This window comes from Amblyraja radiata, chromosome 13, assembly GCF_010909765.2.
Source record: "Amblyraja radiata isolate CabotCenter1 chromosome 13, sAmbRad1.1.pri, whole genome shotgun sequence".
Lineage (NCBI taxonomy): Eukaryota > Metazoa > Chordata > Chondrichthyes > Rajiformes > Rajidae > Amblyraja > Amblyraja radiata.
Genome location: NC_045968.1, coordinates 60,667,669 through 60,693,597, shown reverse-complemented (window position 1 = coordinate 60,693,597; position 25,929 = coordinate 60,667,669). Strand labels below are relative to the sequence as shown.

General features: G+C 41.6%; 1 protein-coding gene across 1 annotated transcript in view; it reads left to right on the top strand.

Annotated features, from left to right (window-relative positions):
* psmd2 (proteasome 26S subunit ubiquitin receptor, non-ATPase 2) overlaps positions 1-25,929 on the top strand; it is a 77,479-nt gene that overhangs the window by 27,413 nt on the left and 24,137 nt on the right. The window contains exons 7-13 of the mRNA XM_033032196.1: positions 2,288-2,432; positions 8,110-8,170; positions 17,258-17,404; positions 17,484-17,590; positions 20,361-20,488; positions 24,515-24,602; positions 25,034-25,196. Of these exons, the coding sequence (XP_032888087.1) occupies positions 2,288-2,432; positions 8,110-8,170; positions 17,258-17,404; positions 17,484-17,590; positions 20,361-20,488; positions 24,515-24,602; positions 25,034-25,196 (839 nt within the window). The remainder of the gene's footprint in view (positions 1-2,287; positions 2,433-8,109; positions 8,171-17,257; positions 17,405-17,483; positions 17,591-20,360; positions 20,489-24,514; positions 24,603-25,033; positions 25,197-25,929) is intronic.

The following is a 25,929-nucleotide window of genomic DNA, read 5'->3' as shown; positions in this document are numbered from 1 at the left end:
ACCATTTCAACTCGATTCCCTGGCTGATGAGGGCCTGCAATCCGAAAACCCTTTCAAAACCGTACATGCAAACGTCTAGGCCAGTAAAACCAAATTGTTCAGCTATTGAAAGCCACTGCCGTCGTTTAGTTGCTTACTAAACAGATTGGATCTCTGTATGAATTTATGGATTTTTTCAACATAATCTGTCTCCATGTGCTTGAAACTTAAATGTTTTAATGGAAGAAATGGGTAAAACATGTCAAAATACTTCCAGGTTTTTTGGTAACTCCATAATTGTCAAAAGTGGATTTACAAGTTTTGGCATATGCCCTGTGTTTACAGATTAGATATTGATAGACTTCAAAGCATCTATCTCGTCAATCCTCTTTCCATGTTACTTTCATGGTAGAAATCCACCACTGATTTTCTGGCAAGTGGTGGTCCAATTCGCCCCCCCCCACCCCCCCCCGGCAGTCCTCAATAAAATAATAAAATGTAGCACCGTGGGTGGGTGAAGCGGCCGATCTTGCCCATATCGGGACTTCCTCAGGCAATCGGCGGGTCAAATTTGCCCCCCTGCGGCCGAGGCTCTGGAACGCTCCGGAGCCTGCGATCTGTTCCCTTAACCGACTTCTGAGGCTGTGTTTGCGGAGAGTATTTATCCTCCCTGGCGGATCATTTCAATACCGTTCGATTCTTCTCGAAGGCTGTGACCTCTGTTGGTCAGGCAAAATGGCTATCCAGCAAGGTTCTGGAACCACGAGTGTCGTAAACCCAGGAACCATGGCTGTATTGATTTTTTTTCCAATATGATTTACTGGGCACCCATTGATAATTCACTTATATGGATGGGCATTATTTATGTCTGCATTCCTCATTAGAGTTTAGATGTACTGAGCCCAATATTTATTGAGCATTTATCCTGTTATTTTCAGCAGGGCTCCCCAGATAGTGGTCAAGAATAACTATTTTTATTCACAATTTAGGATTCCAGCAGGGCGTTGTCAATGTACAGATCGAATGACTCTGCACAGAACATGGTTTCAAACTGGAACTAAGAAGTTACCAATTTCCTGGATATTACTTGGCCAGCAAATTTATTTCAACCTAAAGGATTTTCAGTTAGCAAATGGAATAGTTTTGTTTTGGAGGAAAATAGCACTGCCAGTATTTAAAAAAAAAAAAATACTTTCTCAATTAAAGAAGGCATGTCCACAATTAAAATTATGGCAGTTGGCATTTTAAAATTAGATTAGATTAGATTAGATTATTTAATGACCACACAGTCAAGCTGGTGGAATTCAGGTTCAGTACAGGATGTTACAAGGTAGGCTGATTCCCGTCAAACATAACATAAAACACAACATCATACAATATACAGTACATGCATTTGATATCACTTGATATCTTTTTGCTTCCAGGCGTATGTAGAACGGGACACTTTATCAAGATTGCATCAGTTTCTAATTGATTTAAAGTTCATAATAATATGAATTAAAATACTATTTTCATAGTAAAATCTAACTTCTAAATGGCTATCCCACTCCCCCAACCCCCCCAAGTAGGAACTACTCCCCAAGCTGTCCATGGGCGTTTTAGCGTTCTATAGCGTTGCCCATAGCCAGATTAAAAAAGCAATGAACAGTTGACGCATTATTGTTTGTGCATCAAGAACCGTTTTCCAGGAAATAATTATCAATACACTGACCCAGATGTCACTGAAGTAAATGTAATATTACTTGACAGCAGCTATTCTGGGAATTACACAAAACAAAGTGCAAATATTAGATATGAAATACTGCCAATTACTCCAGCATTTTGCGTCTACATGCAAATATTAGTAGATTCTGTTTTAAGTAAGAACAAATACAAATACAAATATGAAGTGCATTGCTCCTAGTCCTACTATTTTTAAATGTGCAGGTGTATTACGTGTAAAAACCTGTAATAGCACTTTTGTGAGTGAGCTGATGATTAAAATATGCTTTAGTGCTCGAACTAAGAATGAGAACATTTTGTCTTGATTAATGTCCACATTTGATATATTGATTATCCATATATATGATCAATATCCACATTTTTGGTTAGAAAAGGAAGATCATTAGGGGCTTGATTAACGGGGCTTTTTTGATGGACGATATAAAGAGCTCACAAATCTTTGACCTGTGTGCTGAATCTTTTGGAACCAGACTGGACATTCATTAGAGTTCATTGTCTTTTGGATGTAAAGGAAATAGTGGCATTAAGCTGCCAAACACCTGTGAATGATCTTTGTGTAATATTGTTCTTTTAACTTGATCTACAGTATTATTCAGAAACAAGTAGCGTTTATGTTGGGTCGTCACGGTGTTTTCTTGGAGCTAAATGAGGATGTGGAAGACTATGAAGATCTGACGGAAATAATGTCCAATGTTCAATTGAACAGTAATTTCTTGGCACTTGCAAGAGAAGTAAGTAGCATTTGAATTTAGCAAAATAAAACTTCAATTTGGGCTGTAAACTTTAGCCAAGTGTATTCTGGAGTACGCTTAACCTGAATAAACGTGAAATATTTATGGTTGGATTATAGGATGTGTTTAATTAACAGAAAAACACATACATAGATACATAGAAAATAGGTGCAGGAGTAGGCCATTCGGCCCTTCAAGCCTGCACCGCCATTCAATATGATCATGGCTGATGATCCAACTCAGTATCCCGTACCTGCCTTCTCTCCATACTCCCTGATCCCTTTAGCCACAAGGGCCACATCTAACTCCCTCTTAAATATAGCCAATGAACTGGCCTCAACTACCCTCTGTGGCAGAGAGTTCCAGAGATTCACCACTCTCTGTGTGAAAAAGTTTCTTCTCATCTCGGTCCTAAAGGATTTCCCCCTTATCCTTAAGCTGTGACCCCTTGTCCTGGACTTCCCCAACATCGAGAACAACCTTCCTGCATCTAGCCTGTCCAACCCCATAAGAATTTTGTACGATTCTATAAGATCCCCTCTCAATCTCCTAAATTCTAGCGAGTATAAGCCAAGTCTATCCAGTCTTTCTTCATATGAAAGTCCTGATATCCCAGGAATCAGTCTGGTGAACCTTCTCTGCACTCCCTCTATGGCTATAATGTCCTTCCTCAGATTTGGAGACCAAAACTACGCAATACTCCAGGTGTGGTCTCACCAAGACCCTGTACAACTGCAGTAGAACCTCCCTGCTCCTATACTCAAATCCTTTTGCTATGAAAGCTAACATACCATTCGCTTTCTTCACTGCCTGCTGCACCTGCATGCCTACTTTCAATGACTGGTGTACCATGACACCCAGGTCTCGCTGCATCTCCCCTTTTCCTAATCGGCCACCATTTAGATAATAGTCTGCTTTCCTGTTTTTGACACCAAAGTGGATAACCTCACATTTATCCACATTATACTGCATCTGCCAAACATTTGCCCACTCACCCAGCCTATCCAAGTCACCTTGCAGTCTCCTAGCATCCTCCTCACAACTAACACTGCCCCCCAGCTTAGTGTCATCCGCAAACTTGGAGATGTTGCCTTCAATTCCCTCATCCAGATCATTAATATAAATTGTAAATAGCTGGGGTCCCAGCACTGAGCCTTGCGGTACCCCACTAGTCACTGCCTGCCATTGTGGAAAGGACCCGTTTACTCCTACTCTTTGCTTCCTGTTTGCCAGCCAGTTCTCTATCCACATCAATACTGAACCCCCAATACCGTGTGCTTTAAGTTTGTATACTAATCTCTTATGTGGGACCTTGTCGAACGCCTTCTGAAAGTCCAGATACAACACATCCACTGGTTCTCCCCTATCCACTCTACTAGTTACATCCTCGAAAAATTCTATAAGATTCGTCAGACATGATTTACCTTTCGTAAATCCATGCTGACTTTGTCCAATGATTTCACCACTTTCCAAATGTGCTGCTATCCCATCTTTAATAACTGACTAGCAGTTTTCCCACTACCGATGTTAGACTAACTGGTCTGTAATTCCCCATTTTCTCTCTCCCTCCCTTCTTAAAAAGTGGGGTTACGTTTGCTACCCTCCAATCCTCAGGAACTACTCCATAATCTAAAGAGTTTTGAAAAATTATCACTAATGCATCCACTATTTCTGGAGCTACTTAAGTACTCTGGGATGCAGCCTATCTGGGCTTGGTGATTTATCGGCCTTTAATCCATTCAATTTACCCAACACCACTTCCCGACTAACCTGGATTTCACTCAGTTCCTCTATCTCCTTTGACCCGCGGTCCCCTGCTATTTCCGGCAGATTATTTATGTCTTCCTTAGTGAAGACGGAACCAAAGTAGTTATTCAATTGGTCCGCCATATCCTTGTTCCCCATGATCAACTCACCTGTTTCTCACTGCAAGGGACCTACATTTGTTTTAACTAATCTCTTTCTCTTCACATATCTATAAAAACTTTTGCAGTCAGTTTTTATGTTCCCTGCCAGTTTTCTTTCATAATCTATTTTCCCTTTCCTAATTAAGCCCTTTGTCCTCCTCTGCTGGTCTCTGAATTTCTCCCAGTCCTCTGGTATGCTGCTTTTTCTCGCTAATTTGTACACATCATCTTTTGCTTTGATACCATCCCTGATTTCCCTTGTTATCCACGGATGCACTACCTTCCCTGATTTATTCTTTTGCCAAACTGGGATGAACAATTTTTGTAGTTCATCCATGCAGTCTTTAAATACCTTCCATTGCATATCCACCGTCAACCCTTTTAGAACTAATTGCCAGTCAATCTTGACCAATTCACGTCTCATACCCTCAAAGTTACCTTTCTTTAAGTTCAGAACCGTTGTTTCTGAATTAACAATGTCACTCTCCATCCTAATGAAGAACTCAACCATATTATGGTCACTCTTGCCCAAGGGGGCAAGCACAACAAGACTGCTAACTAACCCTTCCTCATTACTCAATACCCAGTCTAGAATAGCCTGCTCTCTCGTTGGTTCCTCTACATGTTGGCTTAGATAACTATCCCGCATACATTCCAAGAAATCCTCTTCCTCAGCACCCCTGCCAATTTGATTCACCCAATCTATATGTAGATTGAAGTCACCCATTATAACTGTTTTGCCTTTGTTGCACGCATTTCTAATTTCCTGTTTGATGCCATCCCCAACTTCACTACTACTGCTAGGTGGCCTGTACACAACACCCACCAGCGTTTTCTGCCCCTTAGTGTTTCGCAGTTCTACCCATACCGATTCCACATCCTCCAAGCTAATGTCCTTCCTTTCCACTGCGTTAATCTCCTCTCTAACCAGCAACGCTACTCCACCACCTTTTCCTTTCTCTCTATCCCTCCTGAATATTGAATATCCCTGGATGTTCAGCTCCCAGCCTTGGTCACCCTGGAGCCATGTCTCCGTGATGCCGACTATATCATAATCTACCTATCTACATCCACCTAAAATGTATATAGAAACGAGAAACTGCAGGTGCTGGTGACCTTATAGAAGTGTACAAAATCATAAGGGGAATTGATGGGGTGAATGTACAGAATCTTATACCCCGGGTAGGGGAATCAAGCACCAGACGACATTTTGAGGTGAGGTGCAAGATTTAATAGGAATCTGAGGGGCATTATTTCATTTGGAGAGTGATTTGTGTATGGATTGAGCTGCCAGAGCACGAAATTGAAAGCAGGTACAATAACAGCATTTAAGAGGCAGGTATCTGGGCAGGAAAGGTTTGGAGGGATAAGAGCCAAAATTCAGCTTGGATGGGCATCTTGGTAGGTGAGCACAAGTTTGGCCGAGGGGACTGTTTTCATGTTGTGCGGTTTAATCACTCCAGAGGTTATCTGGATAGGGTGGGACAACATTTGGTATTGGTTTATCATTGTCAAGTTCAGTGAAAAACTTTGCATATTATCCAGGCAAATCATACCATACACGAGTACAGGCATTGCAAAAGTGAAAGCAAACAGAGTACACACAATAGTGTTAAAGCTACAGAGGTGAAAGAAAGTATAAGACCCACTGCAAGATAGATTAGAAGATCTGGAATTCATCCCTAGATGTCCATTCAGGACCATAATAATAGTAGGAAAGAAGCTGCCCTTGAATCTGGTGAAATGTGCTTTCAAGCTTTTTTATCTTCAAACCGATGGGAGAGGGAAGAAGAGAGAATGGCCAGGATGTGAATGGTCTTTGAGTGCATTGGCTGCTTTCCTGGGACAACATGAAGTACATAAGTCAATTGGGAAAAGTTTTTTGTGATGAACCAGGCGGCATTCGCATCTGAAATTTCTTGCTGTCTTGGGCTGAGCTGTTGCCATACCAAGCTGTGATGCAACCAGATAGGATGCCCTCTACGGTGCATGTATTAAGTCATTGGAGATTAAGCTGGATAGAGTGCACAGAAGATTTGAGGGTGCTGCCATGACTCGAGGACCTAAGTTGGGAGGTATCAGGCAGGCTAGGACTTTTTTTTGGAGTGCAGAAGGCTACGGGTAATCTTGGAGAGGTGTATAAAATCATATGGTATTAATTGGGTCTTTTTCCCAATTTTGGGGAATCAAGAACTAGAGAGCATAGGCTTACGGTGAGGGAAAAGATTTACTCTGGACATGCGGGGCAATTTTTTCACGCAGAGGATGGTGGGAGATGGAAGGAGCTGCCTGGGGAAGTAGTTGAAGCAGGTATAATAGTGATGTTTACAGATATTTGAACAGTTTCATGGATAGAAAAGATTTGGAGGGATATTGCCAAACACAGGCAAATAGGACAGGTTTACATGGCTGCACAATTGTGAGTGTAAGGAGTAAATTAAAGGGGTGAGAATGCAGCCTTATGGGGCATCAGGATTGAGGTTTATCGTGCATGATGATTTGGCGTCTATCCTTGCAGTGAGCCAGGAAATCGAGGATCCAGTTGCAAATGGTAGTGTAAGTCCTGGGTACACGAGTTTGGAGATGAGTTTGGTTAGAATTATGGAGTTGAAGTCGAGAAAAAAGCTTGTCAGAAAATTGCCGACATTTATTGCATTATTGATTCTTCAGGGAAAGTTGGTGTAGTTTCTTAGTAATTATTGGTCTAATGGAATTGTCCTGAAGAGATAAGCATGTGGGTATTTCAGTATCACACAATGTAATTAAAGTAAATCCGATATTAGTTGCCACTAGGTAATCTGAGAATTATGCAAAAGAAAATGCAAGTATTGGAAGTATTTTCTTGCCTTCTCAGTCCAAGAATGACTGAATCTTGTGTGCTATACCTGATACAGCAAACCTTGGTATGTTTTAGGAATTGTTTTAGTTACTATTCGAGGTAAGCCTTGTTAGTTACTCATTTCCTTTCGCTGTTGGGGAGATGAGCAGAAGCAGGGTACTTAGAGGCATGATCTACTCGCAAAAAGCAAGTTAGTTCAGAGTTAATAAGAATTTTGCTCATAACCTGGTTAGGGAAGGACGGATTTTTGGGTTAAGGTCTCCAGGAATTGATACTCCAGGTCACAGTTTAAGGATAAGGGGGGAATCTTTTAGGACCGAGACGAGAAAAACATTTTTCACACAGAGTGGTGAATCTCTGGAATTCTCTGCCACAGAAGGTAGTTGAGGCCAGTTCATTGGCTATATTTAAGAGGGAGTTAGATGTGGCCCTTGTGGCTAAAGGGATCAGGGGGTATGGAGAGAAGGCAGGTACAGGATACTGAGTTGGATGATCAGCCATGATCATATTGAATGGCGGTGTAGGCTCGAAGGGCCGAATAGCCTACTCCTGCACCTATTTTCTATGTTTCTACGTTAGTATACACTCTAAATAAGGTGTCTGCGGATATGGTTTGTACCACAGATGGGAAAAGTTTACATTGTTACTCCTGACTTCTGAAGCCAAGTACATTTGACTGATATAAAACATTAGTTTGAATTCACATTATAATCTTTTCTGTTTTCTGAAACCCAACAGAATTCAACCATCAAATGTTCTCTATTAGATTCCCCTATTTGTATGAAAATCATGTTGAACTTTGCCTCAGAGATGAGGAAGAGCAGGTTCAAATGTAAAGAGAATAATGCCAAGCCTACTAAATAAGCATCATTGCAGAAACTGAAATCTGCAAACAAATTGGTGATTTAAGACGACTATGTTCTCTCCTTAGCTGGACATTATGGAGCCTAAAGTTCCAGAGGATATTTACAAGACACATTTAGAAAACAACCGTAAGTTTCTAAACATTAAAACTTCAGAATGATATGGTTACACTTTTTTTCCCCATTAGAGTTTGTTAGCACATTTATAACGCAGTAATACTTTGTTCAGATGGTATGTTGTATTTGTAAGAGTGAAACTGAAGAAGTTTTCGATTCATTTTCGATTTTTCCAGCATCTGCAGTTCTTTCTTAAACAAAAAAGTTAATTTATGTATAATCCCAGAGTTTCTTGTTATCTGCCTTTTTTAATTATGCTATTCTATGATGTCACAATTTACATTAATATGCAAAATTCAATAATAAGCGAGAATACTGCTAAAGAATTGGCAACCAGTAGTTGGAACTGGTTAGTAGTTAGTAGTTCCATCAAGTAAGATGGAACTAATCACAGGTAATTGCAGACCAATTAATATTGAAAATTGGTGGTAGGAAATATGCCAAAATCCTTGGTAATTAATATCCAAAGAGTCCAGATACAGAATAAATGGAAAAGAGTATACATCGATTGCTCAAAATATATCGATGTTAATGGTCAGTTAGTATATTGAAAGCAGACTACAAAATGAAAAATTTAGTTAATTAAAGCATATTGGACTAGTAGAAAGTGAATTGGAGTTCTGCAGCCTTCTGCTTTTGAACCACTTCAACATATATGTTGGAGGATTTGTGTCCAAATACAATTATTTTTGTGGATGACTGCGCCTCAAAAGAGAAGGTTAAAACTGGATTGCTAAGTACAGATGCATGTTCAAGAATGTGATATAGTGATTCATTTTGATTGATGGGGAAAAGGCCAGTTATTCCTTAGAAACTGGGGTATTAAATGGTGTAAGGAGCCGAGATCTGTGAAGATGACTGAAAAATCGCCAACAACCATACAGCACATAAACCATTATCTGACGTAGACACAAAATGCTGGAGTTACTCAGCGGGACAGGCAGCATCTCTGGAGAGAACGAATGGGTGTCGTTTCGACCCGAAACGTCACCCATTCCTTCACTCTAAAGATGCTGCCTGTCCCACTGAGTTACTCCAGCATTTTGTGTCTACCTTTGATTTAAACTAGCATCTGCAGTTCTTTCCAAACCATTATCTGACGCCGGTTTCAGACTATTCTCTGTACTCTATTTTAATATCAAGTACAGCTTAAGGCACCAGATGCAGGAAAGATACTTGGCCTCGTGATGAACACCTGTACTACAGAACTAGGCATGTATCTAACCGATAATTTCTGTACCACTATGATACATGTCAACTTAACAATATAGAAAATTGACCAGGTATTCCCTGACAAGAGAGAGCATGACAAGTGAATTTGGTCTATCACCACCTCGTTATTCTACTCTTATTAGCAGAGAAGCTCTTTTCCTGTGCTATGCTCTACTGTTCGACCTTGTATGTTCCATACGACGGCTTGCAGTATTTGAATGTGGACATGAGTTATGTTGTGGAGGTGAGGTGATAGTACCTGCAACTTTTCACAGATTGTAATATAACCAGATTTTAGTGTCAATTTTCTCATCTATTTTTAATTCAAGGGGGGACTTTGCATGCTGAGCCAGCATTTAATTTCCCTTGAGAAGCTGGTAGTAAGCTTCCTTCTTGAACCACAGCAGTTTGGTGCCCACAATGTTGATAGGTGGAGTTCCAGGATTTTGACCCAGCGACAGTAAAATAAGTGATGTTTCCAAGTGGGCGTTGGGTGTGGCTAGGAGGGTAACCCAAGAGGTTGTGTTCACATGCTTTTGTTGCCCTTTGGCCTTCAAGCTGGTAGATGTAGGGGAGTTGAAAAGTGCTGTTGATGGAAACCTGGTAAGTTGTTGCAGTGAATCCTGGAGATGATACAGCTGTTGCTGCTACTGTACATTGGTGGAGTGACTGAACGGTTGTGTGTGGGGTGATTATAATATGGGCTGCTATGTTCTGCGTGGTGTTGAGCTTCTTGAGTGTTGTTGAATCTGCATTCATCCAGACAAGTGGAGAGTATTCCAATCACTCCTCACTTGAACATTGGCGGATAAGTTTTGGGGTGTTAGGAGGCGAGTTCAGGATTCCTCAACTGCTTTTGTAGTTGCATTGTGCATATGGCTCTTCCAGTTCACTTTCTGGTCAATGGTAACCCCAAGATTGTGATGGTGGGGAATTCAGTGATGGCAATGCCACAGAATGTCACATGGTGATAGCTGGATTGGATACTGTTGCCTAGTTCTTGAGTGGTGTGAATGTTACTTGCCATCTATCATCCCAGGACTGGATATTGTGCAGATCTTGTTGCATTTGATATGGACTGCTTCAATGGGGGGGGGGGGGGGAGGGGGAGAGCAAACATTCGGAAACATTGCCCATTGCTTAACCTCCAGCAAATAATTTTACTTCCGACATGACAATTGAAGGAAATACATTGGTGAACCAGCTGAATATGGTTGGGCCTAAGACAGTCCTAAAAGGATGGCCTGTGATTGAGGCGCTTAAGAGTTAACCACCACAACCACCTTCCTGTGTGCTAAGTTTGATTCCAACCAGCAGAGGGCTTTCCCCTGACTCCCATTGAATTCGGTGTATCCAGGCCTCCTTGATCAGGGCTCTCATTAACTTTTTTTCCCTGTTGGCAGCTTTTTAGGTTGCCAAATGACATTTTAGGTGGTCATTTAAGATGGCTTGCATGACGTGTGCTCGGACGAAGTGCGCAGTTACCAGTCGGAATTATGCATTCACATATTATTTCTACTTCAAATAAAGTCACAAACTAACATATTCACCAATCAAGACATGCACAATGACAAGACATGTACCACAATGACATGCAGCAAAATTATAATACGGTATCTCAACTCTTTTTACACATTGCAATTAATGCAATTTTTATTATTTCTTTCCACTTCCAAACAAAAATGTGGTTGAATTTTCATGAAAAGAAAACAGAAGTGATAGTACACAAAAATGCTGGAGAAACTCAGCGGGTGCAGCAGCATCTATGGAGCGAAGGAAATAGGTGACGTTTCGGGCCGAAACCCTTCTTCATACTGAACGTCAGTCCGTCACAGAATGTCAAACCATCAGTCTGAAGAAGGGTTTCGGCCCGAAACGTCTCCTATTTCCTTCGCTCCATAGATGCTGCTGCACCCGCTGAGTTTGTCCAGCATTTTTGTGTACCTTCGATTTTCCAGCATCTGCAGTTCCTTCTTGAACAGAAGTGATAGTGTTTGGTCCCAATGGCTCCCGTGAACCTCCCCCTGTTGACTTGGGTCCCTTGGCACTGTATGTGAAGCCAATAGTTTTAAACTTGGGTTTTAAGATGGACAGTGATTTTAAATTAGATCGTCAAATAAGCACGGTAGTTAAGTCCAGCTTCTTTCATTTAAGGCAGCTGGCAAAGGTGAAGCTCATTCTTGAACGACAACATTTTGAAACAGTAATCCATGCCTTCATCGCGTCTCGGCTGGATTACTGTAACGCACTTTATTTTGGAGTTAGTCAATCTTCCCTTGCACGTCTCCAGTTGGTTCAGAATGCTGCTGCTCGCCTTTTAACTGGAACACGTAAGAGGGAGCATATAACGCCTATTCTGGGCTCCCTCCACTGGCTGCCTGTGTACTTTAGAGTTCATTTTAAGATTCTTTTATTTGTTTTTAAATCTTTAAATGGTCTTGCCCCACCTTACCTCTCTGAGCTGCTTCATCCCTACGCTCCTGCTCGGTGCCTCGGGTCAGCTGATCAGCTGCTCCTGGAGGTACCGAGGTCTAAGCGGAAGCTCAGAGGGGATAGAGACTTCTCTGTTGCTGCTCCGACATTATGGAACACTCTACCTTTGCACATTAGACAGGCCCCTTCACTGTCCATTTTCAAAACTAGTCTTAAAACCCTTTTCGATTCCTTGGCTTTCACCCCTGCATGAGACTTTGCTCTTGTTTTAGTGTTTCTATTATTGTTTTTTATTGTTTTTACTGTCTTTTAATGTTTTTATTGTTTTGTTTTATGTTTATGATTAGTCATGTACAGCACTTTGTTGCAACAGTGGTTGATTTTAAAGTGCTCTATAAATAAAGTTCAGTTCAGTATGATCAACCTGTGTCAATAAATCCTGGACCTTGATAACATATATGCTTAACCATGCACACTACAAGCATGTTTTCTGTGAAGGACCGAACATTATCATGACATGGCCATAGCATGGGTCGTTATTGTTATTGGTACAGAAACACTCTCGCTTCCCACATAATTTATCCACAACAAAATATACAGGTTGCAAGGAATTTGCTAAAGGCATTTTATGATAATAGCTGACAAAACTGACTATACCCATCTAACATTACACTAACTAACAAGAGATGGCCAAAGGACATAAATGCAGCAAATGTTTGGTAATGACGCCACATTACCAGACATTCAGATTAGATGTATGTGGCAATGAAGATACCCAGTTTGTAAGCACCATTTAAAAAAAATTTGTTGATAAACACTTTTTCCATCAGTCCCACTTCAGAATTAACGTTAAAATTTCAACTGAAATATCCCGACCAAATTTGTGATGTATATGACTGACTGTAGAAGTAAAACCTGGATAAATCCAACGTATAGTTGTGAATGTTGCTCATTAAATAACTACAGTACTGATACTCCATATTAACAGCATTGATTTGCCATTAAAATGAATTCTGTAATAACGTGTCAGTGACAATCGAACACTCCGGTTTTAATGTTTCACGTGTTCAAAATTTAATTAATCCATCTTTATGGATTAAAACAAATAATAATATTGGGAAGTAAAACATATTTGATTGCATTCCGTTATCAAACATAGTCAATGTTAGCTCTGAAGACATTTCCAGCACAATAGGGTCGGGGGGGGGGGGGGGGGGGTATGAATCGGTGTGGATTGGATGGATTGAGGCAGGGGAATTAGTGAGTGTTGGTTGGAGTAGGTAAAATTATGAGGGGAGAGCGCGGGGGATGTCAGTGGGGTTGAATGGGGGGGGATCTGTGCAGGATGGATGGGAGGAGCAGTGCAGGATGAAGGGGTGAGCAGTGCAGGATGGATGGGACGGGGGTCAGTACAGGATGAATTGGGGGACCAGTGTAGGATTGATGGGGAGTGGCAGGAGAATCAATGCGAGGTGGCTAGGGAGATCAGTGCAGGATAAATAGATGGGGGGGGGGGGTGGGGGAGGCAGTGGGGAGCACAGGGGATGTCAGTGAGGACTGAATAGAGACAGGAATGGGGATCAGTGCGGGATGAAGAGGAGGGCTCTCAGGATAAGGGGAGTGGAGGGAGGCGTATGAGAGAGAGAGAGAGAGAGAGGGAGAGGAAGGCCAGCGCTCCTCGTACAACACATGTCAGGCACAGAAATCGCAACCAAAATATGGATGGGACCGCGGACAGAATATCTTGGCGGCCGCGCGTGCATGCGCACACTCACACATGCGCGAGGCTTCGGAAGCTTCTGTGAACGGAAATTTCAGCTCAATCCAGTGCTAAATGCAGCTCAGCTGCCTGTCTCGCCTACAGCCCCGTCTCAATCCAAACATGGCTGCTGGTTAACCTGGCGGGACAGGCAGAGCTGAGCTGGATTTTGCGCTGGCTGTGGATCTGGGGGCGCCGCGCCCGTCTAACTCCCGACGCCTCTGGCCATCCCCAGGCATGTGGAGGCTCTCGGGTGGGGACGGGGATGGTCCAGCGATTGCAGCGCCGGAGACCGGGATCGGTCCTGGCTGCGGTGCAGGTCTGCCGAGAGTGTTTTGGTTCGTCTCCCTCCTCCAATCACCCCTCCCTACCCCTACTCTACTTCCGCCTCTGACCGACACCTCCTTCCTCCAAGGGTCTGTTTTGAAAGAGCCGTTGGCGGAGTGGCAGCAGCTGCCGCTAACACGCAGGGCGGGACTGGGTGCGGGAGGAGGAGGAGATGGAGCCATCGCCGTCGCCGCTGCTGCCCGTCTTTAGCTCCGACCCTCCGTCACGCCACACTTAGCATCTTTCCCACAACCGTCGCCGACACAAAACGTCACGTTCCTTTTCTCCAGAGATGCTGCCGGACCCGCGGAGTTACTCCAGTTTTTGTGTGTCTATCTTCGGTATAAACCAAGTTGCCAAGCCGGGCAAAATGACTCGCCGTTTAGGTTGCCTGGTGGCAGTTTGAGTGGTCATTGGCACCCGGGCAACCGTGAATTCGAGCCCTGTTGATGCTATACTTGATCAAATGCCACCTTAATTATTTACTCTCGCTTCACCTCTGGAGTTCAGTTATTTACATAAAGGCTATAATGTCATGGGCTGAGTGACTTTGGCAGAACCGAAGGTCTGTGAGCAGACTGTTGCTAAACAAGTGCTGGTTCCTAGCACCAATGATCCCTTCCATAGATTTGCTGATAATCAAGACTAGAGTAATTGGCCATGTTCAATTTGCTGCACTACTTGCAGACAGGCCGAACTTTCTTCACACATTTTTTTCACACAATCGAGTAGGTGCCAGCATTATAACTGAACTGGACAATCTCTTCCAAGGGTCTGGCAAGTTCTGGAGCACAGGTCTTCAATAACTATTACCAGGATGTTATCAAGACCCTTGGCCTTTGCTTCTAGCTTGTTCTTGAGGTTACGTAGAGATAATCTTAAGATCTCTGAACATTAGCACCCTGCATGCTGCAGACTGTTGGAATAGGCGACCGTCTAAAAATCAGTGAGAATCTGGAGTGGAGGAAATCTTTCCTTTCTACTTTGGCAAAGGAGTGTGTTTGTGAAGGTGAATCGTGTTATTTATTTGTTGGAATCTGTGGACGAGAAGCTGTAGAAGGAAGTTTCTAGTCACATATTTGAACGTTTTTAAAGGCAATTCTACAATATTGTTGCATAGAATGTTCTAGGATTAAGACTCAGCAATATTGACAAAATGACAATTATTTTCCCAGTCACAGCTATGTGCAATTTGGAAAACAACCTGCAGGTGTTGGTATTTGTGCATGTTGCTCTTATCCTTCGTGGTAGACTCAGTCACAGTTGTGCAACTGAACCGGGCCCGTCTGCTCACCAAATCAACGCAGACCTTTTTACCACTCTTCATAAGTTCATAAGTAAGAGGAGCAGAAATTAGGCCATTCGTTCCATTACGTCTACTCAGCGATTCAATCATGGTTGATCTATTTTTCCCTCCTAATTGCAATCTCCTGCCTTCTCTCCATAACCCCTGACACCCATACTAATCATGAATCTATCTCTCTACTTCAAACATATCCATTGACAGCCTCAAGTCTTATGTGGCAATGAATTCCACAGATTCACCACCCTCTGACTAAATAAATTCCTTCTCGTGCTCTTCAAGGAACGTCCTTTTATTCTGATGCTATGACCTCTGGTCCACGACTCTCCCACTAGTGGCACATCCTTGACTCGCATCCACTCTTGTCTCACACTTCAAATCAACAGGCTGCAAATGGCAAAAGTTTCCCAACTGTATTCAGAAGTTTGTCTAGATTCCTAGACTTGAGATAAAAATCCCCCATTTGCCAAAGAGGTTGAATTCTGCAACATTGACGAGCTAAAAATGCTCACCAAAGCTTAGTTTAGTTTATTATTGTCAGGTGTACCAATATACAGTGAAAAGGTTTTTTTTTGTTGTTGCGTGCTATTCAGTCAACAAAAAGACTATACATGCTTACAATCAAGCCACAGTGTACATATACAGGATAAGGGGTATATCATCTAGTGCAAGATAAAGTCCAATTAAAGATAGTTCAAAGGTCTCCAATGAGGTAGATGCTAGGTCAGGGCCACAATCTAACTGGTGAGAAGACAGTTCAGTTGCCTGATAACAGCTGGGAAGAAACTGTCCCTGTGTCTGGATGTATGCTATTTCAAGCTTCTGCACCTCTTGCCCGATGGGAGAGGGGAGAGGAGGGAGTGACCAGGGTGAGACCGTGATTATGTTGGTGGCCTTGCTGAGCCATCGTGGTGTAGATGGAAGGAACTGCAGATGCTGGTTTAAATCAAAGATAGACACAAATTGCTGGTGTACCTCAGGCAGGCAGCATCTCTGGATAGAAGGAATGGGTGAAGTTTCGGGTTGAGACCCTTCTTCAAACTGATTTGGTTTGCGTGATGGTCTTGGCTATGTCCACAACTCTGCAATTTCTTTTGGTTACCAAACCATGCTGGTTTGATGCATCCCAATAACATGCTTTCTACAACGCATCTGTAGAAGTTGGTGAGGATGTTGACATGCCGAACGACCTAAGCCTTCTAAGGAAGTGGAGGCATTGGTGTGCCTTCTTGGCCATTGCTTCAATGTTGCTGGTCCAGGACAAATTCCTGGTGATATTTATTCCTAAGAACTTGAAGCTTTTGACCTTCTCTAATTCAGCAATGGGTGTGTGTACAGCTTCACTTCCTGAAGTCAATCACAGTCTACTGTTTCTTCCTGACTTTGAGGGAGAGGTCGTTGTTTTGGCACCGTTATGAGGTTCTCAATATCCTTCCTGTACTCTGTTTCATCATTATTTGATATCCGGTCCACTCCAGTGGTGTCGTCTGTAAACTTGTAAATTGATTTGGGTTGGTATTTGGCTGCACAGTCAAGAGTGTATAAGGAGTATATTAGGGGGCTAAGAACAAATCCTTGTGGAGCACCAGTGTGGAAGATTATCGTAGAGAATGATTTGGCACCTATCCTCACTGATTGTGGTCTGTTGGTCAGGAAGTTGAGGATCCAGTTGCAGAGGTGAATGTTGACTCCCAAGTTCCTCGTGATTGGAGATGAGCTTGTGGTATAACATTTGTTATCTGGTATAACATGGTATAACATTTATGAAACAATGTTTGTTTGAGCAAGTAAATCCACTCTTCTGCACCATAGAAGCACACTGACTTGTGATTATCAATTGGCCCTTGGAGAGAAAAGGAAATCTAGAGAAGAATAACAAAATGGAAAAACACTGTAATCGTTAACAGTTCAGCTAGACAATATGAATGCATTTAGTGATATTAATATGATTAATTAATATAATTAAGCAATATGCTTAAAAAGAAAAATTGTTCAAAGGACTAAATAATACACCGTTTAATTATGCTAATATTAAATTGTGGGGTTATTTTTGTTAAAATTGCAGGTTTCGGCAGCACTGGTTCCCAGATTGATTCTGCTCGAATGAATCTAGCTTCTTCATTTGTTAATGGTTTTGTGAATGCTGCTTTTGGACAAGATAAATTACTGACAGAAGATGGTAATAAATGGCTTTACAAAAACAAAGACCATGGTGAGTATATCCTGACAGGTGTTGAAAAGCCATAAGTGATACATGAGCTTGTTCATTAACCAGCTTTATCTTTTGCCAGGCATGCTAAGTGCTGCAGCTTCATTGGGAATGATACTACTTTGGGATGTTGATGGTGGATTGACACAAATTGACAAGTATTTGTATTCATCAGAAGACTACATTAAGGTGAGTCATGAAATTATTTTATGACTTTTATGAGTCCTAAAATTATTTGAGGTTGGGCCAAATAGCAGAGTACCTTCAATGCCATTTCACGACTGCGTAATATAGGATTAATTGTGAAAAACATCCCACAATTCATTCCACCTAATATATCCAATAAAGAATGCAAACATAATGTGATTTTTATCTTCTGCTGACGTTCCCGTAATAAACATTTTGAAGAGGTAATGCTGGTTCCATGTTTACCTGTTCAGTGTCTTTTGAGGCTGGTAATTGAATTAATTCCTCTCGAATTAATAATGTCCCTGGAGTCCAGTTTGTCAATTTTGGACTGGAGAGAATTGTTTTTTCCCCCAATTCAATATAACAATGGTCATGCATCAGTATATGTCGGTATCATGTATTGCACATATTTGATACCTTAAAGATTTATGCCTTGTAAACATTTCAATATCTATTGCACTGGTTTAAGTGTTCTTTTACTATTGGTTATTTTTCTAATTGGATGTTAATTGCATTACATAACTTTACATTAATGAATTAAACAAATGTGTTCCTCAAAGTAAATGTTTTGATTTAAAATTGAATTCCATTTCCAGTGGCTGCTTTTAACTTTCACAATGATTGCATAGGCTACTATATTTTTTATTTTAACATTCAGAGGCGTACATTATTAAATGCTGCTTTAGTCCTGTTTACTGTCTATTTCATGCATTTCAAAAAAGTGCAATGAGCAGAATTGCCAAGTTGAAATTTTTAATGACCTGGTAGCTGAAACTTGCTTTAAATATTTATATTATTAATTAATTATTAGAACTGCAGATTAGTTTTGTTTAGAAATACAGCACAGAAGCAGGCTCTTCAGCCCACCTAGACCACGCCGACCAGTGATCACCCCGTACACTGACACTATCCTGCACACTAGGGACAATTTACAATTTTATCAAAACCAATTAACCTGCAAATGTAGGTAACCTGCAGATGTAGAGGTTGAGTAGAAAGCTTTTCTTTGGATCAAGCAGAATTGAAGATAATTTTCAAGTCTGGAGTTTGCTCCAGATATCGCTAAGGATATACGGTTTAATTTAAAAACACATTTTAAACCAGACATGTCCAGTACAATATATGGTTAACGATTGGAATATTTCAACCGTAATGAGGTGATTACTATAGTGGAAAAAAACAAACTGGGCTAACCTCCCCTTTAACTCGGTCAATAAACATGTAGTACAAAAACAACTGTATGAAATGGCCAGACAAAAATGCTGGAGAAACTCAGTGAGGCAGCATCTATGGAGCGAAGGAAATAGGCAACGTTTCGGGTCGGGACCCTTCTTCAGACTGATGTGAGGGTGGGGGGGGGGGGGGGGGGGGGGGGGGTGGGAAGAAGAAAGGAAGAGGCGGACACAGTGGGCTGAGGAAGAGCTGAGAAGGGGAGGAGAAAGTAGGGATTACCTGAAATTAGAGAAGTCAATGTTAATACCGCTGGGGTGCAAACTTCCCAAACAAAATATGAGGTGCTGCTCCTCCAATTTACGGTGGTCCTCACTCTGGCCATGGAGGAGGCCCAGGACAGAAAGGTCGGATTCGGAATGGGATGGGGAGTTGAAGTGCTGAGCTACCAGGTTGCTTATTGCGAACCGAGCGGAGGTGTTGGACGAAGCGATCGCCAAGCCTACGCTTGGTCTCACCAATGTAGAGCAGCTGACATCTAGAGCAGCAGATGCAATAGATGAGGTTGGAGGAGGTGCAGGTGAACCTCTTGTCGCACCTGGAAAAACTGCTTGGGCCCTTGGATGGAGTCAAGGGGGGAGGTAAAGCGACAAGTGTAGCATTTCCTGCGGTTGCAAGGGAAAGTGTCAGGAGAGGGGGTGGTTCAGGTGGGAAGGGACAAATTGACCAGGGAGTTACGGAGGGAGTGGTCTCTGCGGAAAGCAGACGGGGGAGGAGATGGGAAGATGTGGCAAGTGGTGGGATCACGTTAGAGATGGCGAAAGTGTTGGAGGATTATTTGTTGTATGTGACGGCTAGTAGGGTGGAAGGTGAGGACAAGGGGGACTCTGCCCTTGTTACGAGTGGGAGGGATGGGGAGTGAGAGCAGAGTCACTGGGTATAGAGGAGACCCTGGTGAGAGCCTCATCCATAGTAGAAGAGGGGAACCCCCGTTCCCTGAAGAATTAAGACATTTCCGATGCCCTGGTGTGGAACACCTCATCCTCGGTGCAAAATGCGGCGTAGACGGAGTCATTGGGAGTAGGGGATGAAGCAGGGTGGGAAGAAGTGTAGTCCAGATAGCCATGGGAGTCAGTGCGTTTTTAGTGGATGTCAGTCAGTAGTCTATCACCTGCGATGGAGATAGTGAGGCCAAGAAATGTTGGAAATGGTCCAGGTGTATTTGAGTGCCGGATGGAAGTTAGTGAGTTGTGTGTGGGTGCAGGAGGTAGCACCAATGCAGTCGTCGATGTAGCGGAGGTAAAGTTCGGGGATAGGTCCACGGTACGCCTCGAACAAAGATTGTTCGGCGTACCCTACAAAGAGGCAGGTATAGCTAGGGCCCATGCGCGTGCCCACAGCTACACCTTGTATTTGGAGGAAATGGGAGGAGTCAAACAAAAAGTTATTAAGGGCAAGGACCAACTCCGCTAGGCGGAGTATCAGTGGACGGGGATTGGTTGTTTCTGCGGTCGATTAAATGGGCAAGCCCTGACAGTCTATTTTTATAATGTATTTATCAGATAAAAGTGCTAATTTATGAATTTATTCTTTTCCCCAGTCTGGTGCCTTGCTTGCATGTGGTATTGTAAATTCTGGTGTCCGGAATGAGTGTGATCCAGCTCTTGCTCTTCTCTCTGATTATGTCCTACACAGCAGTAATACAATGAGAATTGGAGCCATCTTTGGGTAAGTGTTCATTAAGGCATTGAAAGTAATTAGCTATCCTCAACTGCAGCTTGTTGATGCTGTACATGCATGATATCTTTTTCCAAGCATACGGAATTTGGAATTATTGTCCTGGTGCTGTTTTCATCATCTAAAATCAGTACCCCATTCCTGCTTTATCCTTTTACCCTAAGAGCTAAATCTAACTCTCTTGAAATCATCCAGTGAATTGGCTCCACTGCCTTGTGTGGCAGCGAATTCCACAGATTCACAACTCTCTGGGTGAAGAACTTTTTCTTCATCTCAGTCCTAAATGGCCTACCCCTTATTCTTAAACTGTAATCCCTGGTTCCGGACTTCCCCCACCATCGAGAACATTTTTCCTGCATCTCGCCTGTCCAATCCTTCAAGAATTTTATATGTTTCTATAAGATACCCTCTCATCCTTCTAAATTCCAGTGAATACAAGCCCAGTCAACCCACTCTTTCATCATAGGTTAGTCCTGCCATCCCAGGAATTATCCTGGTGAACCTATGCTGTACTCCCCCAATAGCAATAATGTCCTTCCTCAAATTAGGAGACCAAGATTGCACACAATACTCCAGGTGCGGTCTCACCAGGGCCTATACAACTGCAGTACGACCTCCTTGCTCCTAAACTCAAATCCTCTCGCAATGAAGGCCAACATGCCATTAGCTTTCTTCACTGCCTGCTGTACCTGGATGCTTACTTTCAGTGACTGATGTACAAGCACACCCAGGTCTCGTTGCACCTCCCCTTTTCCTAATCTGAATCCATTCAGATAATCTGCCTTCCTGTTCTTGCCACAAGTCGATAACCTCACATTATGCTGCATCTACCCACTCACCCATCCTATCTAAGTCACCCTGCAGCCTCATAGCATCCTCATCGCAGCTCACACTGCCACCTAGCTTTATGTCATCCGCAAACTTAGAGATGTCAACTTTAATTTCCTCATCTAAATCGTTAATATAAATTGCGGCACCCCACTAGTCACTGGCTACCATTCTGAAAAGGACCCGTTAATTCCTACTCTTTGCTTCCTGTCTGCCAACCAGTTCTCTATCCATGTCAATACCCTAGCCCCAATACCACGTGCTCTAATTTTGCACACTAATCTCTTGTGTGGGATCTTGTCAAAGGCTCTTTGAAAGTCCAGATACACCACATCCACTGGCTCTCCCTGATCCATTCTCCTGGTTACATCCTCAAAAAATTCCAGTAGATTAGTCAAGCATGATTTCCACTTCATAAATCCATGCTGACTTTGACCGATCCTATCACTGCTTTCACGTGAATTTATGGAAGATTTATTTTGAACTGTGGTAGAGACGGCTAAAAGTGCATGAGCAGCCCAAGAAAACTAGAATGACTTTCCCTGAAACTAGACTTTTGTAAATGTTTAGCTTTGCATTCCTAAAACTTGCATTTCAATGCAATTACAGATTTCTAATGTAATAATTCAGTGCTGAAGAAACAAACTATCACTTTTTCGATTTTTAATTGTCTTTTATTTCAGTGAAATTCAAATTATCCTTCCCATCCAATCCTAGCCTTATGTTCCCTCCCTAGTTTCCTGTTTCCATTTGAGAAATGATCTACATTCTTGAAAAATATTTATTGGAGAAATAAGCATGTTTTCCATGCTTTACATCACCCAATAACTGCTCTGCAAGATTTTTTGCAGTGCCGACAACCTAATTGAACATGAAGCGTTCACTTCTGCCAGCAAAAAGGAAAATATATAGCAGAAGTTACACATTTCTTGTGAATATCCTGCTTGCTATTTCCACAGGTTGTTACTAGTGTAAGCCATACAATGTAGTCAGCAGAGATAAACTTTGGAAATTTACTGCAAGGGAGATGTGGATGTTGAGAAAGGTTCATGTAAAGTGCTAATGATCCTGAGAGTTTTACTGTGCTTTTTAACAATTACAGTTTGGGTAATGTGTACAAGGGCTTGGACAAAATATCTTCCCTCTGAAGCCCCCAACTAGGAGCCAGGCTCTTGACGCTTTTATTATCCAGTTAAGGATGAGCGGATCAAATGATGTAGATTGCAGGCAAAAGAACTATTGGATGGTAATTCTAAGGATTATAAAGTATTTTTTCTGATATAAAGATAATGATTTATAAATAGACCTGTGCAATGCTGAAATAGAAACATAGAAATGGGCCCTTCCGCCTATCAATTCCCTTGTAATCGTCCACCTGCACTAATCCTGTATTTTCCAATGCCACCAGTCCTCGGGGATTATTTTGGATTTGCTAATTTTGGAGGTTGTAATTTGGAAAGTCCAATTATCCCTCTTGAGAATTTGCAAATAAATTGCATCAATCTCAGCAGATTTTCCAAGCTTGTTGTCAGTGCTATTTTTTTGTAGACAAAGGCATCATTCTTTTTAGTGTTATTAATGTATGCGGTGGATGGTCATTCTATAAACTGCTTAAGCTAGTCAAGGGCCTAATTTATTTAATTTATTTATAAACATTTTATTTTAAACTAATAATTTTTGTAATAAAAATCGGAAAAATGTTGAAATCTAATTGTTAAATTTTTAGGGTAGCCTGTATGCTGTAAGGATGCACACCATCATAAAAACACTGTTCATCTTTCTGCTTTTCAGTAAGGATGATTGGTGTGAACAGTTTATTTTGTAAAGAAAGTTTAAACAGCTTTGTTATTAGTGATGGTTATCTTCCAGTGGCTAGGGTATTGATTACAACTAAATTGGCATTGACTTTGAAGCCTTTCATAGTTGCTTTGATGCCGCACAAATTTAACAGAGCAGAATGTTGGATTTCCAGCTATTGTATGAGAAACCCTGGGTTTTCTGCAGTTTCCCATCATCATGCTGTTCAAGATTCAAGATGGGTTTATTGTCATATGTACCAATTAAGGTACAGTGAAATTTGAGTTGCCATACGGCCACACCAAGTGAAAATCCAGCAGTACCATTGCTGCATCCAAGTTCTGGGTGGTGTTGAACTCTGTCAGTAGTGACACAATATATATTCTACTATACAGAATGCTACCTGTGCATTGCTTTCAAAAGCTGAGCAAAGCATCTGTAGATATTTGGGAATAGTGGGATTCTCTGTATTGCCACAACAGTGTCTGTGCAAATGGCCCTTGAAGTCTTCCAAGAGTTTTGAGGGTTTTTGAACAGAAATTGTGACTGTCAGGAAACACTGGAAATGCTCAGCAGTTCAGGCTGAATCTATGGAAAAGGAAATTATTAACACTCAGATCCAGAACCATTCATCAGCATTGGGAAAGAATGAAAATAAGTTTGTTTCGGTAGCGGTGAAGGGGATGAGTGGGTAGTTTCATAGGGTGAAGTTTGACCTGCTGGACATATCCCACTGCCACATCATTACCAACACATTCCACAACTGTGCTTAATCTCATTTAAGATGCCCCATATGTGCCACTTTAGATCATCCATGTTCATCCTTTCATGGATATTCTCTTTGTTCCACTTTCCCTGCAATCTAACTAATGACACTGGGGTAGTGGGGAAAGCATTGAAGGATCTTCCAGGCACAGATAAGTAGCCATCATTTCTGTTGCTAGTTGTGAAATAAGAGCCGAGGGCAGTGATTGGAAAAAGTCATAAGTAACAGTAACCTCCCCATACAGAACGATTTGGCTAGTCCAACACAGAAGGGTTTAAACTTGCAGTCCACAAAAAAGATAGCCAACATCTTTGCCTCATGCTGAAAATCTGTTATTTAGATGAAAACGGGGTTCACCCAACACAAACAAATGCCCTGTTATTAACCACAGTGGAGGTCCATGAGCTCAACCTCTTTGGTTATAGCAGTGAACTACACGTGACAAAATCCACAAAGGACAATCTGGACACCCTTTGCACAATTGTAATGTGCTAGGTGAGCCAAAGAGCTGAAATGTACAGAACTGGAATAAACAGCTGTTAAGGGGCACAATTTATTCTTCCTTAATTTGTTTCCTTTGTACAAATTGCATCATTGTGTATTTTCTTCAATTTAATGGTTGGCAGGCTTGGATTGGCTTATGCAGGCTCTAATCGGGAAGATGTATTGGCTCTGTTGCTTCCTGTGACTCGAGATTCTAAATCCAGCATGGAGGTATGGTAAACGAAACTCCCAATATTGATGATTTGAATTTTTGCTTTGATTTCACGCGACTGGTTAAGCCTCATTGAAATAGTGCTGCACAAAATTGAACAAGTTGGTCCCAAACCGGGATAATTTAAACAGTCACTGATACTTGGGTTTGATCTGATTGTGAGAGCATATGTTTGCTACATATTACTTTTTGATACATGGTAGAGTGGCTTAGATGCTATCATAATTAAAAATGGAGATTTAAGGATATTTTGGGAATAACTACTGTGTGCAAATAATATGCTTGTAATGTTGCAATGAAGCTTAGCTTCTATTATTGAAGTAAGTTCTTGATTAACTGCCCTTTTATTAAAATTTATCAATTATGCTAAATTATTGACGTTTTCATATGTTGAGCAGTTATCTAATCGTTTAATTTCAAATATCTCTAGGTAATAGGTGTGACAGCTTTAGCGTGTGGAATGATTGCAGTGGGCTCCTGCAATGGGGATGTGAATTCCACCATCTTGGAAACTATAATGGATAAATCTGAGCAAGAGTTGAAAGACACTTACGCGAGGTGGTTACCATTAGGCTTAGGTCTCAACCATTTGGGTAAGACTATCTATTGTGGCAATAAAAGTGCTCATTTACATTATTTTTGTTGATTGCCTTGTGAATATGATTTAAACACCGCCAAGGTGTGATCTGTTCTCTGTAATTAATTTATCTACAGTGCCCTCTATAATGTTTGGGACAAACACCCATCATTTATTTATTTGCCTCTGTACTCCACAATTTGAGATTTGTAATAGAAAAAAAATCACATGTGGTTAAAGTGCACATTGTCAAATTTTAATAAAGGTCATTGTTATACATTTGTTTTTTTTCTATTACATATCTCAAATTGTGGAGTACAGAGGCAAATAAATAAATGATGGGTCTTTGTCCTTGCCTTCCACCCCATCAGCCGTCACATACAACACATAATCCTCTAAAATGTCCGCCACCTCCAACGGGATCTCCACCACTAGCCACATTTTCCCATCTCCACCCCTTTTCGCCATCCGCAGAGACCCGTTTATCTACCATAATGATGCTCAACAGCTTGTTCTCGAGCATCTAAGAATTCACCACTTTGCTAATATTTTATTTTCCATAAAAGATCTAGGCAAAGCAGATATTAAATGTAATCTTCAAATTGACAGTGTCCTGTGGTGTGCCTTTTCATCAAAATATTTATTTGTAAGATTACCTCTTTTGACATCTGAGTTTTTTCTCTTCCTTCTTCAGCTTTAAATCGCTTTTAACTTTATCTCCTGTCTTCATTTCTTAGTTTATTCATTTA